Raw genomic sequence first — 18,584 nt, forward strand, 5'->3', positions numbered from 1 at the left:
GAGCCCTGTATTTGCAAAAAGCAGGACAATGCTGAAGACAGCAGGCAGCATGGGTGATTTAACCCCAAAAGCATGCCTCTGGCACCTCGAGCAAGATGCCTCAAATGATGTTCCCTTGAAAATTATATGTGTACTAACATACCTGTACTAATGATTTATAAAGTCTGCTTACTTTCAGAGCAAAAAACAGGACAATTATGAAGATCGAACTTCTGCCTCTGGCACTACTGCTTCTTCCAGAAATTGCATGCATATTAACAATAAATCGGCTAGCCGAAAGGATCGATCCCAAAAGGACTGGACAAAAAACAGCTAGCTTTTCCAGCGCTTGGCCAATATATTATTTTTCTTGGGTACCCGAAAAATATTTTTCTCTTAAACAGCATCAAGTAATTTTGAGAACACGACGCCCCCATTCCCAGTAGGTGGGATGTGTGTTTTTGGTGGGTTACCAATGCTCATCTTTGCCTAACGGGGTTATTTACAATTAATAAAAGTTCATTTGGGGATTTCTTTCTTCTATCTTTCTTTCTCTCTTACTTTCTATCCCTTTTAATATTAAGAAAAAGGGGGGAAGGAAGGGAGGATACAGGATTGTAGAATAAAAGGTAGATTATTGAATCTACTAACTTAAAAATTTCTACATTGGTATTGTAGATTGATGGAAATTTAAGACTTTTGATTGATGGAAATTTAAGACTTCAACTTTTGCTTCACATTGATATGAACTTAAATTGTATACTCCATTCATTTTTGCCTTATGTATTGTATGTTATATGTTGACAAAATATTGTATATTGTATGTCAGAAATTTACGTTCTTTTTGTTCAATGTTTATTTGATGTATTATTCATGTACCACTAATGTCTTATAAAAAACTGGAATCATCGGGGATAAAAGTTGGTATTTAGTTACGTAGAAATCCTATTAGATACTCACTTTGTTATAGAGCAGGTTTGTTTAATAGCTTGTCTATGTCTGCAAAGGAATAGATTGATAACTGTAAGAATAGATAGATTTGCTCTTCAAACTCTTCAGAGATCCACAGAATATGGCATTTAATGATGAGGGCTTTCCTGACAGAGAGAGACATCCGCTCCTGGCCGCCTCTCCATTTGCATCATTGAAGATGGGGGCTTCAAGAGACGCTGGTGACAGAATGGTCACTAGACGAAAAAACTGCTCTGCTACTGCTCTTATCTCTACGGCTGATGACAGGCTGACTGTCTGCAACGATCAACAATGATGCTGGAAAGATGACTGTCCAGCTTTAAAGAGAATAGATGGACCAGACCGTCGGATTTCCTGCTTCAAAAAGCAGTTCGTTGGATGTTTTGGGCCGAAAGGCTGAAGACTGATTGCCCCAATGAAGGAGAGAATTCGGTGACTATCCAGGCAGTCTGCTCTCTCTGTACTCTGCAACTTGGAAGTTGCCTGCCAGCAAAAGCAGTTCGTTGGATGTTTTGGGCTGATAAGGCTGAAGACTGATTGCCCTAATGAAGGAGAGAATTCAGTGACTATCCAGGCAGTCTGCTCTCTCTGTACCCTGCAACTTGGAAGTTGCCTGCCAGCACTTCCTTTATTAGATAGATTTTCCTTCTTGGGTCTCTGATGGGATTGAAGACTAGATAGCCACAGTGTTACTAGAAGCTTTAGTAGATTAATAATTACAATTTCTCATGAAAGAAAAGGACTCTCTTTGGTAGGATAGTGGTATACTTTCCCTTAGGTTAACAAGTATAAAAGGACTTTGTTATGTTCTTGATTCCTGATGAGTATGTATATATGTATATATGTATATATGTATATATGTGTATATAGTTCTTAATTTTTTAGAGAGAAGGGTGAGGTATAGGAAAGATTAAGCTTTGTCTCAGGTGGAAGCAGTCTTGGCGGGCTTTACCCTTGAGGCACACCATGAATACCTTGTGAGAGACTGTTTGGAGCCTTCCTGGGCTTGGAATTCAGGAAGCCTACCTAGGAACCCCACCGTGGCTATTGTTTTCCTAATTGACCCTCGAAGGGAGAAGGGACCGCCCTTTGCATATGACTGGGAAGAGGTAGAAGGAGAGAGAAAGAAGGCGCGGAGAGAGAGGAAAGGACCGGACCAGCTCGTGGGACTGAGACACCTAAGGACCTGTCCTGCCGAACGGATTCCAGGAGGTTTTAATCTTCTGTCCCTTTAACCTTTTTTTTTCCTTCTTGTATATGCTAGTTGGGTTGTATAATAAAGTTTAATTGTTAATAAACTGAGCCAACACTGGTTTTACCTATTTTATTTGTCGTTGTGTTTCTAATTTCTTTCTCATCACCTTTATAATTGAAGAGTGTTGCTGATTGCAAAATCATTTTTAAAAATATGCATGTATGTGTATATTCGTGTGTGAGTGTGCGCACCTGCACGCAGACGCCTGTGGAGGCTGGAAGAGGGTGTAAGCTCTTCTAGAGCCGAAGTTACAGGGGACTGTGAGTTGTCGCGTGCAAGCGCACAGAACTGACCCTGGGGGATCGGCTGCACGAGCAGTATTCACTCCTAACTGCTAAGCCATCTGTTTAGCCTCACAGAATCAATTGTAATCAGTCCTCTACTGTACATAATAAATTCTAGAGACCCAAGTTCCCACTTTCTGGCATTCCCTTTAAGTTTTCGCCTATGCTTATTTAACTAAAAAGGTGTTCGCGTGTATATATTTTGGGGGGCACTGGTGCCACAGCATGAATGCGGGAGGTCATAGGACAACTTACTGGGGCTGGTTCTCTCTTTCCGCTATGTGGATCCTGGGGTCTGAATTGAGGTTGTCGAGCTTGGTGACATGTGCTTACACTTGCTGAGCTGTCTCCTCAGCAGCCCCCCTCCTACATGCCTGTTTAAAAGAGGAAACAGTTTTACTGTGTCCCACGTAATACTAATTCCAGTGTAATGGCGTAGGGAAAAGGAAGGTTGGAGGAGACAGAAAGAAAGAAAGAAAAAAAAAACCCAAAAAACAGGGCCATGGGCTTTTTCAGACTCAACAAGATCACAAGCCACTCAGTAATCAGCAACCAATTCAATGAATTACCACATTCAGTGGTCACAGCCCAGGGTCAGGCTGGTCAAGTGGAAACTCTCCAGGTGCCTCCCATGCCGAGCAGAGTGCCAAAGTCCAGTGCTCTGTTTGCTGTCCTCAGAGGCGGTTTCATCCAACAGCTGGTTCGCAGGTATCCTTGAGACTGTGGGAATCCCAGGCCCATCTGCTGCCCCCTGTTTCACTTTGGGGAACTCTCCAGGACAGAGTAGGTAGACCCTCCTCCAGTCACTGTGCAAACATGTTGTCACAGCCCAGATGTCCCTATTCTAGCTTCGTTGTCCTTATCCCCTGCCCCTCCCCCTCCCACACAGCTGGAAAAAAATAGCAACGGAGCTGGAAGTGTGTAGAGTGCCTGCTAAGCCTGCCTGGGCTTAGTCTCCAACATAAACCACTTGTGGTGGCACAAGCGCGTGGGACATTTGGAAACAGCCTGTGAGACTCTGTCTCCCTGTGGTGTGTGGATGCCCAGGAGGAGGCAGCAGGTATGATTAGATTTCCTTAAATGGAGCAAAGAGTTGGATTCTCTGCTTCAGGAAAGAGGACAGGGCATATGGCACCCATAGACGCCCTGTGTTGATGGTGAGAGATTATCTTTTTTAAAAAATATATTGTTATTAACCCTCGGAGGATTTCACACTTGCATACAGTGTATTTCGACCATAATTAGCTACCCTCATCCTCCAGCTCCTCCTAGACTCACCCTTTCCCCCTCTCTCCCAATTTCACTTCCTTTGGGGGATTGTATTTATTATGTTAATTAAGATGTGAAAAATCAATCTCAGTTGGGAAAGGTGGACCCATCCCCTGGGCAGAGGATCCTGGCCGTGTAGACAGAAAACAAGACCCGAGTAGTGTCATGCCTGCACTTGCTACTTTCTGTTGCTGCGTGCAAGACAGCATGGAAGGCTGCTCCAGTGCCTGCTACCTCGGCTTTCCCACCATGTTGGACTATAACCCTGAACTATGAGCTAAAAAAAAAAATAAGCCCCTTCTCTCTTAAGTTGCTTGTCTCAAGGTATTCTGTCACAGCAACAGGAAAGCAGCTAAGACCTGCTCCCTCTTGCCAACCACAAATAAGCCAGATGGCTGAGCCATTGGAAAAAAGAAGCATCAGGTGTGCCATTTGAGCTCTTAAATTACCAATATTAACCCTGGATAGAAAATTAGGAAATAGCCAGGCGGTGTTGGCGCACACCTTTAATCCCAGCACTCGGGAGGCATCGGCAGGCGGATCACTGTGAGTTCGAGGCCAGCCTGGTCTACAAAGCAAGTCCAGGACAGCCAAGGATACACAGAGAAACCCTGTCTTGAGAAGCCCAAAAAAAGGAAAAAAAGAAAAAAGAAAAAAAAAAAAGGAAAGAAAATTAGGAAATAAAAACCCTTCTCCTAAAGAGAGCCAAATCAGAACCCTGGCCCCTTCTTCATACACTATCTCTACAATTCCAGGCAATACAAAACAAAATAAAGATTAAAATATTCACTCCAGCAACACAGAAGTTTGATCATTCAAAACAGAGCATTTCCATGTGTTATTAAATAGTAGCTTTAAGGAGAAAGTCGGCCATCTTGCTGAAGAATACAACTTTGAGTCAAGAAAAGGCTAACATTAGTGTCTCCAAGGCTCACGTACCTTCTAGCTCTCACTCTTCCAAAGGGCTCTTAAACACTTCAGATGGCCTGTGAAACACAGAAAACACACACACACACACACACACACACACACACACACACACACACACACACACCCTGTGTCAGGTTGAGATCCTACAGAAAGCCTCAGGCTGGTAGAGACCTCACTACCTTCCTTATTGGTTGACGTGCTGAGAAGAGAAACCAGCAGTGGCCCATGGCTGAAAGCAACTAAACAATTCCCTAGGAAGACACGGCTGTTAGGAGTGTTCACTTGCAAAATCAGAGACTATCCCACTTAAATAATAACCTGAAGAGCTTTCATCTCAAACCCAGTGGAGCCAAGCCTCCCTGTGATGACCACTGACTTCTCTCCAAGTGCAAGATCAGACCTGGCCACCGGCAAACAGGCCAGGACTGAGCCCCAGGTCACAGCCCCAGCCAGCAGACACCAGCACCCACCTGAGATATAGGAATAGGCCGCCAGGATGCTGCTGAGCAAAGCCATCTCTGAGGGCTCCGTGGCCACTGGCTCTGTGCTGGGGCTGAGGGGCAGCTTCATGTGGCATCGAGAGCAGAGCTCCTGGACACTTGTTCCGGATCAGCGTGGTCCCCGCCTTCTCTTCTCCTGTTTAAAGACATTAAGTGAGCAATCAGGCACAGTAGGCTTTCCTCGGGTTGTGTTTCCAGCAAGTCTGTGCTCTGTACCAAGGAACCAGGTTCCCAAAGGAAGCCACCTTTCCCAGGCAGGGAGTCACAAAGGTCTTGTCCTTTGATCAGGTGAGGTGCCTAGTTTTTCAAGAGGCAATAACAGTTGACTTTGTCTTGCCTTTTCTCCTTTCTCCACCCCACCACAGTCCTCCTGCAGGCCAGTCCTCCTATGTTTCAGTGTATCCTTCCTGGTTCACCTTTGAGGAACGGTCCATCAGTGACACGTCATCGCCTCCGTGACTGCTCGCTCTGCTCCTGTTGTTTTCTGGAAGCCTAAGCCTGCAGGGATGACTCGCGAGTACTTTGATCAGGTGCCTTGTCCCTCAGGTCAAAATGTGCCACCCTTGGCGGTGGGCCATCGGTGCCCGTCCCACAGATGCCATTGTGTGTCTGGCTCTAAAATGCCCATAAAGACTTCAGAGCTAGTCTGTTCCTGGATTCCCGCTCCATGCCTCCATGCCAATGATGTGTCAGGGATTAGAACTGGGGGGGTGGGGGGAGAGAGGGGGTCAGGGGGGATGTTGTAGTTCAGAAGGGAGAGAGGGGGCTTTTTAAAGATAAACACAAAGCAGACAACAGGCAGAAGGAAGGCACAGTGAGGTTGTTTCACACATGGAAGTAGGTGACCCCCGCCCCCGGGGAAAAGTACCCAAACTTTTTTTTTTCTAATCAGAACATCAGAATGAAGACTAGGGGCTAAAGGGGCTCTCAAAAAGACTGGCTTGGAGGGGGGTGGTCCCCCCCAAGCCTTTGAGCCACGCCCTTCGGTAGCCATTAGCATTTCTGAAAGGTGAACACTGAGGGACACAGGCAAATCGTGGGAGGCCAGGCCACTGGCCAGCTCCTTACCACATCCCCTTGGGCTCAGAAGGTTCAAGAACCCCCAGGATCCAGAAGAGAAGGAAGCCGCTACAATCTCAAGCTCAGACCCATTCCCTCCCACCTGCCCCGCCACCAGTGTTCCATGACGCAGGCCACACCGCTCCCGTCTGGGTGTCGCAACAGTCTCCCACGTGCGCATTTTGATGACTCGGCTTCCTAACTCAAGTGAGCGTCTTTCTTGACTGTAGATATGATCACACGGCCACAGCCTAAGCCTGCAGCCAATCTCCATTCACTTTCTTAACATAACCCCTGCGACAGAGGAGAGGACATTCTAGTGGGACTCTAGATGAGAGAAGCATGGGAGAATGGCAAAGTAGAAGGACCCAGAGGGTCCTAGAAACCTACAAGTAGAACATTATGATAGGCAGATTTGGGCACAGGGGTCCCGCTCAAACTAAGGCACCAGCCAAGGACAATACAAGCGGTAAACTTTAAACCCCTACCCAGATCTAGCCAATGGGCAGAACACTCTCCACAGTAGAGTGGAGAGTGGGATATGACTTTCTCACATACTCTGGTGCCTCACCTTTGACCATGTCCCCTGGACGGGGAGACCTGGTGGCAATCAGAGGAAGGACAGCAGGTTACCAAGAGGAGACTTGATACCCTATGAACATATACAGGGGGAGGTAATCCCCCTCAGGAACAGTCATAGGGGAGGGGAATAAGGGGAAAATGGGAGGGAGGGAAGAATGGGAGGATACAAGGGATGGGATAACCATTGAGATGTAACAAGAATAAATTAATAAAGGAGGGAAAAAAAAACATAACCCCGGCACTTCTCTGACACTAACCTTAGTTGCTAAGGAAACGGGGAGCCAGCCCACACACCTCCAGGTACAGATATAAGCTCATTGAATGCTCCAACAATGCCAGATTGTTTTTTGATTCCCCAAGGGCACCACACTCCCTCATCTTTCCGTGCAGTTGACTGTGATCTTCATTAGGCACCTATTGTTTTTACAGAGGATCCGAGTTTGTTTTTTAGCATCCATGTTGGGCAACTGACAACACCTACTACTCTGCCTTGAGAGAACCCAAGGCCCTCATTTGGCTTCCTCAGGTACCTGTAGTCACATGCAGATAAACTCCATTTTTTTTCATTATAATACATATAACTTAAAAAAACAGGAGCCGGGCATGGTGGCGCACGCCTTTAATCCCAGCACTTGGGAGGCAGAGACAGGTGGATCACTGTGAGTTCGAGGCCAGCCTGGTCTACAAAGCAAGTTCAGGACAGTCAAGGCTATACAGAGAGACTCTGTCTCGAAAAAAAAAATAAAACAAAACAAACTTTAAACTGGTGGTGGTGGCACACACTTGGAGACACCCGTGTCTCTGTGAGTTCGAGGCCACCTGCTCTACAAAGCAAGTCCAGGACAGCTAGCAGTACACAGGAAAACCCTGTCTCAAAAAACAAAAAAACTAAACAAACAAACAAACCAAAAACTTTAAATCCCACAGTGATCTAAACAGATCTAAAACTTTAGATTCCCCCCCCACACACACACACAGTGATCTCAAGATGACTCTGGGACCACAGGGTGTAGATGCCTGGCCTACAGCCTCACTGAGTATCAGGAGCATCAACATTAATTGACAACACGTTAGGTCTGCATCATCGTATGGCCCACCCCAGACATAATAAATCCAAATCGCACATTCTGAGACGCCCAGTGGAGTTTAGGAAGTGTTGTACTCTCTGACCCTTGTGGGCTTCCGTGGCGAAGCATGCAGGGAAGCTACGCACCAGCACAGAGACAGAAGCATTTGGCCACTCCCACCTGCTGGGTTATGCCATGTCACTCCAGGAAGCTCCCTGTCCCTTCTTAGCTCCGAGAAGACTGGTTCTCAGCCCAGGGGGCTTTGCCTCCCAGCACACATTTGATAGCATTTAGCATCATTTCTGCTTGTCACAGCTACAACACGAGGTGACACTGGCTCCAGGGTTGGAGTCAGAGATGCCGCTGAATATTCCATTCTGCCACAATGAGCAAATCTGGTCCAAAAGTGTTCACAGGGTTCTAGAGTGAGCAAGTACCACTATTTCAGAGCCCAATTTATGCCATGCTCTGGCTAAGGATCTTGTCCAAGACTGGAAGGTGTCAGAGAGGAGATGCCAGTGCCTGCCCAAGGGAGCACTGCTCTGAACCCTGATCCAACAACAGCGTTCCCAGTGAGCAGAAGTGACTGGCTTCTTGGAGAATGAATTACAATACCAAAGTCCTCAAAAGAAGATGGCTTACTAACCTGTACGCAGAAAGCCCCAAGCTCAGAACGGTCCATCCTCCAGGAACCTCCACACAAGTACTTCCTTGGTTCAAAGGGTACAAGGCCCATGCCAAGGCTGGCACTCAGTCCTCCAGACACACTGATGCTAGGAATGATGGGAATCATTGGGAAAGGAAGGATAAGGGAGTTGGGTATTGTCAAAGCCGGAACATTCTCCAAGTGATAACCCATTGGGTTCCTACCACATCCTTCTAAAGAAAAGTGTCATTTCTAGAGAATGCCCTGTGGACAGTCACCTGGCAAAGCAGCAGCTACCAACTCTCGTGTGAATGAAAGAGAGGGTGTGCACACACGAGTGCACAGCTGCACGTGCCCGGGGAGCGTGTCTGAAAAGCAGAAGAGGATGGCAGCTGTCCTGCTATATCACTCTCCACTTCATGTCTTGAGTTAGGGTCTCACTGAACCTGGGGCAAGCAACCTTCTAGTCTCTGGCACCCACAGCCCTGGGATCTTAGGCTTTTTAACGTGGGTACCGTGAGTTCGAAATCAGGCCCTCATGATTGTGCACTCTGTGTACTTGCCCACTGAGCTACCTTCCCAGGTTTCCAACTCTTTTTTTTTTTTTTTTTTTTTTGGTTTTTCGAGACAGGGTCTCTCTGTGTAGCCTTGGCTGTCCTGGACTCGCTTTGTAGACCAGGCTGGCCTCGAACTCACAGCAATCCTCCTGCCTCTGCCTCCCGAGTGCTGGGATTAAAGGTGTGCTTAACTCCGTAACAGCCTTTTATAAATTGCTGCATAGCTCTCCTTCAGCCAACTACTGAGAAACTGCAAAAAATAATGGAAGGAAACAGCTTTCCTATCACATGTATCCCGGGACCTGACCACATACTGCTCTCCTGATGAAGACAACAGCGTGCCCTGTCTTAGCGGGCCACGCCGCACGCAGCTTTCCCTGCCTTCCACTTTACACGTAATTTCATTCCCACAGTCACAAATTCACACTCGCTGGCGCCTGGAGTCCATCTGTGTCCACAGAGCGTCACCACAGAAATGAAATGTGCCTGGCGGATACTCCACTCATATACTCAGATGCAGTATGCCTCCCCTGGGAGATAAGGCCACCTCCACCTGCGTGCAGGTAACGCTCAGGGGGCAGGGGGCTACCTGGGGGAGAGGTGGGCTGCCAGGGACAGAGAAATGCCTGGTAAGAACCAGCCATCAGAGTTCTAAACGTGCTTGGTCCCAGTTGACTTCTCAGATCTGAAAGGAGAAAAGAATGGACACACACACACACACACACACACACACACACACACACACACACACACACACACGCCTGGGAGATCACTTTCTGCTTGGTGCCATTATAAGTCCAACAGAGGTGACGGGGCCAGCGAGGAGAGTGTCCTTGCAGAGCTGAGTAACACGCTCTCAAAGGAAAAAGCCCATGAATAAGGGTATTTGTTTAAGATTTATACATTTTTTTAGTTTATGTGCATGAGTGTTTGTCTGCAGATATATACGTGTACTTCATAAATACATATGCTTGCAAAGGCCAGAAGAGGGCATCAGATTCCCCTAGCACTGCAGTTACAGATAGTTGTGAGCCACCATGTACTTGCTGAGAAACAGGCAGAGCAGAGGAAGAGCAGCCAGCCAGTGCTTCTCAACTGCAGAGCTGTCCGCCCAGGTCCTGTGGCTGGGACTTTTATCTGGAATCTGGACTAGGCAGTTGGAGAATCCAGTCTCCTCTGTTCGTGACAGAAAGGAAGCAAGAGACAGCGGATCAGAGGCATCCGTTTCCTCTTCCTTCTCTTCAGCCAACATCCACAACCCAGGGAGTGAGGGACCAGTCGGCCTGGCCACACATCAGTGAAGCCTTCAGGCCGCTCCCCTGGAACAGGAAGGAAGGGAATTCAGTTCCCAGATAGCAATGCCCAGATGCACCAAGGACACTGTGTGGACGCTGAAGCCCAGTAAATTCTGACATGACACATCTGTTCCCCCAACCTGTTCCTGCTGCTCAGGAAACCTCTCTCTTCAGCCCAGGACCAAGGCATTTTTGTCACCAGCTTCGTTTATGAGTGTGTGGGAAGAATAGCAGGACCAGTGGAGGAGCTCCCAGACTGCTCAGTGTCTGGCTCTCTGTGTAGATGGCCTCCGGCATGCTTATGTTTATAGATTTAATGCCAAGGTTTCCCCTCACAACTGGGGGCGGGGCCCGCAGGGCCATTTCCCTTTACAGGAAAGTAATTGACAAAGAAGAGGAAGCCTGGGCTGGGGAGGCTGCATAGTGGTTAGGAGCACTGGCTGCTTTTGCAGATGGTGTAGGTTCGATTCCCAGCACCCACATGGTGGCTCACAACTGCCTGTAACTCCCTCTTCTGACCTCTGTGGGCACAAGGTGTTTTTCTACACACATGCAGGCAAAACATTCATACAAATTTAAAATTTTTTTAATCTTTTTTAAAACTATTTTTAAAAAAGAAGAGGAAAGTTGAAGTACAACAACTTTATTTCTTTTTGTTTGTCTGTCTGGTTTATTTGGATTGGTTAGATTTTGATTTTTAGCCAAGGCTACCCTCAAACTCTGAATCTTCCTGCCCGCAGCTTCTTATACTCTAGATTCACAGATAAGGCAGCTGGCTTACGTCTTCATTTTTTTTTAAAGATCTATTTATTATGTTTATAGTGTTCTGCCTGCATGTGCACCTGCATGCCAGAAGAGGGCACCAGATCTCATTACAGATGGTTGCGAGCCACAATGTGGTTGCTGGGAATTGAACTCAGGACCTCTGGAAGAGCAGTCAGTGCTCTTAACCTCTGAGCCATCTTTCCAGTCCTCATCTTCAATTCTTTTGTTGTTATCTTGTTTTGCTTTCTTAATTTTTACAAGAATTTTGTGCCTATATATTGTATACTGAGCACATCTCACCCCGACTCTCCTTAACTTCTATGCCTGTTGGGTTTTTTTTTTTTTTTAATTTAAAACTGATATAAACTAGAGTCCTCTGGGATGAGGAAACCTCAAATGAGGGATCACCTCTATCCGACTTGACTGTGGGATATTTTCTTCCTTAATGACTGACTGTGGGAGGGTGCAGCCCACTGTGGGCGGTGTGAACCCCGGGGCAGACGGACCTACGAAAGCAGGCTGAGCAAGGCAGAAAAGTGCTGTTCCTCCGTGGCCTCTGCTCCAGCTTCTGTCGCCAAGTTCCTATCCCTGGCTTCCCTCAGTGACGGAGCCTAAGTGAAAGTGTAAAGCAAGGGTGGGTCTAAGTAGAAGTTTTAGGTTGTTAAATGCAAGCTGTAACAGGAAAAGATTTGAGAACAGAATTCCGAACTCACCATGGTAGGGTAGACAGTAGAGTGCTTTCTCCTAAGTTGCCAAATATAAATGGACTGGACATTGTGAATGTAATTACTGCATAACAGTTTTCATAATTGGTTCTTAGTTGTTCTTGCTATATGTGGTTTATTATTGTGAGAAAGAATTTTTTTTTATTTAGACAAAAAGGGCAAGTGTTGGGGGTGCTGTGTATACAAATGCTAATTTCGGAGCCCCTAGATCTGGTTGCAATCCAGACAAGTACACTCTCATGTACACCAAATGATGTTGTGTAAGCTTTCTCCCCAGTTATCTCTGGTTGGTTAATAAAGTTTCTGACAGCCAATAACTGTGCAGAATAAAGGTAGGCAGAACTCCTGTCCTGGGCTTGGGGTCAGAGGTAAGGACCATGGGGCGGGGAAGGGGGTGGGGACGGACAGAGAAGGGGAAGAAGATGGAGAGACAGGACATGGCCTTATGGGACACAGCCAGCACAGACAGGACTTATACTGGGGAGTAACTTAGGGAGTGTGGCTGGGAGGTAGCCAGATTAGCTTAGAAAATCAGCTTAAATAGTATCTGCCCAGTCATTAGGCTAAAGTTGTTCAAATAAATTGCTAGGTCTCTGTCTCAATTATTGGGGAACGATCCAGGTCACAGTAGACCCCTTTGGAATCAATAAATATTCAACAACAAACACCCTTTCCTCCTGAAAGTTGGCTGAGTCGGTATTTTGTCCCAGAAATAGAAAAGCAAACTGAGACAGCCTCCATTTTTTTTCTCACCCGTCTCCCTCCCAATAGTACCCGCCCCCCTTGTCCTGTAGATAATTTCATTTCTACTTTCATGTCATACATACATACACCATTTACATGTCTACATAAAATCTAGGAATTTTAAAGAGAGGAAACATGTGATATTTGTGTGTTTCTGGGACTGGCTTAATTCACTTTTTATGATTCTTTACAGTTGCATCCGTTTTCCTGCAAATGGTATAACTTCATTCTTCTTTGTAGCTGAAAAAAAACTCTATGTGTGTGTGTGTGCGCGCGTGCGTGCATCATATACTCCTTTTCTGTTCCTCTGTTACTGGACACCTAAATTGGACCTATAATTTAACTGTGTGAATTCTGCTGCAATAAACACTGTCTTGCAAGAACCTCTGTGACAGATGGACTTGGAGCCTTTTCATATAAACCATCAAGAACTGTGTGCACAGGTCATATGAAGATGTGTATCTAGTTTTTGCACAATCTCCGCGTTGATTTCCTCAGTGGCCAGACTGGTTTACATTCCTGCCAACAACGTGCAACAGTCCCCATCTGTGCACAGAACTGTAGGTCTTTTACACACTCCCGCATGGACATGCACAACCGAGGCTCATTGGTTCACACTCACGAAAGCAATCAGGGACTGACCATTAAAGCTTGAATACGAAAGATCCCATAGGCTCACGTAAAGCAGTTCGGCGGCCAGCCAATGGGCTTTGGGAAATGGTTTGATAATGAGAGCCCTACCTTCATGAATGGATTCCTGTAGCTGGTTTTAATGTCGACCCAAGAATCACCCAAGTAGGGAGCCTCTACTGAAAAAAAAACTGTCCTGACTGCCTTGGGGAAGATCAGCCCTGTTTGTGGGCAGCACTTCCTGGTAGCAGTGCGGGTTGGGGTACATATGGCAGAAGGAAGACCTTCTCGTCTTCGGCTCGCTTGGGCTCCCTCTTGCCGCTGAGTTGCCTCACCTTGTTACTGCTGCTACTGCTGTGCACAGCCCCCCATCCCCCAGGCCCCCCACCCCCATCCCTGGTCCCATTCCAGTCTTCTTGCTTGTCCAAGGAAGTGACATCAGCACTTTCATTCAGATCACTTCCGCCTTCCTACTGGTAACACTCCCACAATGATTCTTCCTTTATTTTTCCTTTTCTATCTCATCTTCATCTTTCATATAAAAAGAAGTGGGCACACAGGCAGGATGCAGTAACAGAGAAATGACATGCATGTGTGTATAATTATCAAACTTTCTCCCATTCTCGTCCTTCTTACCCTTTTCTCCCTATACATGTGTGTATATGTATGCAAATGCACAAATATGTGTGCACATAATACCCATGAGTACTCACATATACAAATGCATGTGTATGAGTGTGTTTGTATGTTACATGTATGTCTTTCTCCAGTATTTCCCTGTTCTTTCCAATCACTCCCCCTACCCATCTTTTTGTCTATTTACCTCATCTACTAGAAGCTTCCGTAGTTGCCTCCACACTTGGCTGACCCTGCCTTAGGTCTACTTCCTCTATAAGCCTTGGCACTCACACCTCTTGCCTTCTTCCTTAGTCACTTTTGCTGCTGCTGAGACAAAACACCATGACAACTCACGGTGGGAAGCAACTTCGGGTAGGAAGGGTTGGTTCTAGCCCATGGTGGGTTCAGTCCATCATGGTGGGGACTCACGGAAGCAGGAGCCTGGGGCAGCTGGTCACCAGCATCCTTGTAAGGACGCAGACAGCAGCGAGCGTCTCGCTCAGCTCATCATCTTCTCCTTTTTATTCAGTGCTGGGACTCCAGAACACAGGAATGGTCTCACACACACACACACAGACACACACACACACACAGACACACACACTTAGGATGGGTGTCCCCGCCTTATTTACTCTCATCAAGATGCTCCCACACAGGCGTACCCAGAGGCCAGCCTAATCTGTGCATAGACACTTACTTCTTAGTTAACCCTAGATTCTCACTGACAAGCAACACCAATCATTGCACATTCACAAATATCTTCACAAACATTTACACTTCGCGTCGTTTTCCTCATTCAATTCTTGGGTCTGTAAAAGTTGCCTCTGTGACCAGCATATCTTGTCATTCTCCTTAGCCAGGCAGCCCTGATGACACCATCAAGGCTGAGGTGCCAAAGCCTGTTTCAGGAGGAGACTGGCTGTCAGGGTCTCGTGCGTCATCACTTCCCAACAGCGATAAGCAGCACATTGCCTGCATGTGACCATTTCAAAGCAAATCCCATGGCATGGTGGGAGGAGCTAAGATTTCCAGGCTTTAAAGCAAGAGTTGACACTGTCTGGACCACAGTAGCCTTCCTGTGGCTCCTGAGAGACTGACCTGGACTTTTGTCTTCGTTGGAGCAAAAGTTCTGAGGTAATGGAACTTGGTTTGACCTGGTATGGCTCAGGCCAGACTCAATGTGACAGCTTCTGAGCTTGGAAGTCCCGGTGCTGCTCTGGCAGGAATCTATTTTTTTATTTTTTTGTTTTTTTGAGACAGGGTTTCTCTGTGTAGCCTTGGCTGTCCTGGACTCGCTTTATAGACCAGGCTGGCCTCGAACTCACAGCGATCCTCCTGCCTCTGCCTCCCAAGTGCTGGGATTAAAGGCATGCGCCACCACACCCGGCTCTGGCAGGAATCTAACAGCCTGGTGCTGTCACCGAGGACTGGACAGGGGTCACCAGTTGGGAAGAGCTCACTCAAGTTTCTAATCTTAACCAAATGCCCTTCAGCTGGAAGGTACAGTACCTTCCTGTTCCAAGGCAGACAGCCTGCCTAGCATAAGGTCTCCTCTGAATGAAGGAAGGAACGTAGAAATGAATGAACACGGCCCGTGAGAGAGATCTGCAGTGTAGCCACCTAAGAGGCAACAAGAAGGAAGCCTAAAAGCAATGTAAATTAAGGAAGCTTAAAAGCAATGTAAATTAAGTGGTACAGGGGCAGTGGGGAACGGGGAAATTAATTCAAACAATGGAACAGCAATAGGGAAAGCCATAAAGGCTCCATTAGAGGCAGTGCTCAGAGTATCGGTTTCTAATTATATTCTCTGCGTGCACTGCTGAGGCCTTCCCCTTGAAATGGCTGAAGGCTTCTGCCCAGGATGTGGGTGTGGTTGTTGCTGGTTTTCAAATGGGAAAATGGAGGCATGGACAACTGATGGCCAGGTGGAAAGTAGCAGAGGGCTGCAGGTCAACCTTAGTGCTCTGAACTTCTGAGCTATCCTTCCCAGAGGAAACACAAGACTCCCACCTCAGCCCATGCAGTGAGACAGAGATGACTCAAACAGTGCTGGGACTGTGAAGAGCCTCAACTCCAAGGGGCCGCGGGCACGGGCAATTCAAGGCCTGCCTAAGCCACAGAATGAATCCAGCTATTCTAGCAGCTTAGTAAGGCCCGGCTCAAAATAAATTTTAAAAAAATAAAAGAAAGATATGTCTCTGTGGTATAGGAGTTTCTTCCATGTGTGGAGTCCTAGATTTAAACCCCAGACACTAGGGGTTTAAACACACACATGCGTGCACACTCGCACGCACGCACGCACGCACATGCATGCCTGAGGATGTACACAGAAGAAAAGAAAAGGGAAAAACTTAATTACTAATTTAACTAACCCCAGCCCCATCCTCAGATCTTAAGATCCAGATTGTTTTGCTGGTAAAATTCTACCAACTATTTCCAGAAGAACTAATCTATAATCTATGTAAAAGAGAAGAGTGCATTTCACCAAACTATACCCATCCCAAACAAAGAAATAACAGGAGGGGAAAAAAACCCTAAGGTCATACAGACATTAAAGTCCTCAATACAACATCAGCAAACAGGATTCAGAGAGCTTTTTCCTCATGACTTTTTATGGCACGGTAGTGTGGGACTTATTCTAAAGGTACAAGATTTATTTGCTGTTGAAAAATCCAATTAATGTGATCTATCATATTCACAAACCTGATGAGTAGAGTTTGAGAGAATCAAAGCCCAACGCGTATGTGACCAACCCTAGCGAGGCCCTCTTAGCTACGTCACCTCATGGAGGACGGCACGGCAATGGAAGAACACGGAAGTGGGAGAGGTCATGTGACCAGACAGGATGCTGGAGAGCCTCCTGGGACGAAACAGGGTCCCCTTACAGCTACATTAATCCCTTCCATAGCTCCACCTTGTGACGATTGGTCCTCACCAACCTGACTGGATTTGGAATAACATAGCAAACGCCTCTGAGTGTGTCTGTGAGAGGGCCATCAGGAAACGTTTCCCCCAGGAGGGAAGACCCATGCTCACACTGAACAAAAGGAGAAAGGGAGCTGAGCAACACAATTCAGGTCTCTCTAGTTCCTGACTGCAGAGGCAATGCCACCTCACATCCCAGCCACCACGCGGTCCCTGCCGTGCCACAGCCGTGCCACAGCCGTGCCGGAGTGTGAAGTGCCTCAAAGTCGAAAGCGAAATAAACCTTTGCTTCCTTAAGTTGTCTTTTCAAAGTATTTTGTCACAGCAACAAAAAAACAACCATTAACACTCAGCCACTGATGACTTAAAAAGACTTCCCACAAGGTCCCATCACCCCCCACATACCCACGCCACAGACCAATCCTCCAATCCTCCGGCACATTAGCTTTCAGGGAACCAAAGACATCACAGCCAAACCACAGAGTGCTCAGTAAGTAGCAATTACCATTGCTGTGTGCCCGTGTCATACAGTAGCATCTAGGGCCACGTTCTCTCCGTTTTCATGTCTGGGGTTCATGCCACATGGGTCTGCTAAGAGTGCTCTTCTTCATTTTTTTTTTTTTTTACCAAGAGAGCATCCTATCCCAGAAAGGGGGGGGGGCGGGGGAAAGGACTCAGAAAGCAGCTTTGTCCTGAAGTTTTATTGTATAAAGCAAATGTTGAGTTTCCACAGTTTCTGGCTTCAGCCTACCCAAAGGAATCCTTTCAACGAAATAGTAATCACCGAGAAATCCCACCCTGGGATAAGACTGCACAGTAATTCAAGCAGCATGTGTAAAAATTTATTTAGTGTTTGGCTGGGAATGGTTTTAATTATGTGAAGTCTCCGGGATGGGAAGGAAGAGACTGAAGATGTCTGACGTAAGCCGTCCTGGAGGCGCTGGATGCTCCCGGACCTCTCTCCAGTTTCAGTCTACTTCTGCGGCCCCCAAAGCACAGCACACAGGCGGCTCACATGGCACACCATGCCCAAGATGCAACCATCAGTAGAAAAAACTGAGGAGACGCCAGAACCAGCCCTGCATGGACCTCCAGTGAGGAGCACAGGTCAGATATCCAGCCATAGGTCCCTACAGTCAGAGGCGAGTGTTCAGAACCTTTGAGGCAGGGTGCAAGATCCTTTCATCCCTGGTCCCAAGCCAATGGGTCCCAAGCACAGGGTGTCACAGGGTGTGCTTTGAACTAGGAATGTGAGGAAGAGTGCCAAGGCCCATCCCCCTCAATGGTACGGACCGGACACTGAGCCTTGCAGACAGAAGAGTTGAGCTAACTCTGTGGGACTTTCAAACAATCCTGATGGAGGTCTTGAGGTGTAGATTTGTGGGTAGAGTGTGTGACGCATATACACAAAGCTCCAGGTTCAAAGTCACCTCTGGCTACGTAGCAAGTTCAAGGCCAACATGGGCTACTTGAGGAGACCCTGCTCCTTCCCCCAAAACAAACTGAAGATGAGCTGCTCCGAGGTGTCTGATAAACAGGTGAAAAGGCCAGGAGATGGACTCTAAAGCTAAGCGTCCCATCACCTGTGGGCTCTGTCCATGGACATAAAGTTCCTGGAGCCAGCCTGAGGGCTGGGGGGGGGGGGGGTTTCAATTCCAGTAGGACCTGTGTGAGGCACAGCGTCGGAAAGGGAGTAAGAATGTTCAAAGACAACCACAGCTGGTTCTGTGAAGTAGAGCTCACATGCTGGAAACAGATACCAAGGTGCCACATATGAATGAC

At 47.1% G+C, this 18,584-nt stretch overlaps 1 protein-coding gene across 2 annotated transcripts in view; it reads right to left on the reverse strand.

Annotated features, from left to right (window-relative positions):
* The window catches only part of EVA1A (eva-1 homolog A, regulator of programmed cell death), a 55,376-nt gene that overhangs the window by 18,282 nt on the left and 18,510 nt on the right, over positions 1–18,584 (reverse strand). Inside the window, exons 1-2 of one of the 2 annotated variants that reach the window (XM_084765380.1) lie at positions 5,606–5,628; positions 5,160–5,325 (exon numbers count right to left, since the gene is read on the reverse strand). In XM_084765380.1, coding sequence (XP_084621506.1) covers positions 5,160–5,259 — 100 coding nt within the window. In that variant the 5' untranslated portion in view covers positions 5,260–5,325; positions 5,606–5,628. Of the gene's footprint in view, positions 1–5,159; positions 5,326–5,605; positions 5,629–18,584 lie in introns of those variants that run through there. The other variant, XM_084765379.1, reaches the window with a different exon arrangement.

This window comes from Acomys minous, assembly GCF_964271855.1.
Source record: "Acomys minous genome assembly, chromosome: 17".
Classification (NCBI taxonomy): Eukaryota; Metazoa; Chordata; class Mammalia; order Rodentia; family Muridae; genus Acomys; species Acomys minous.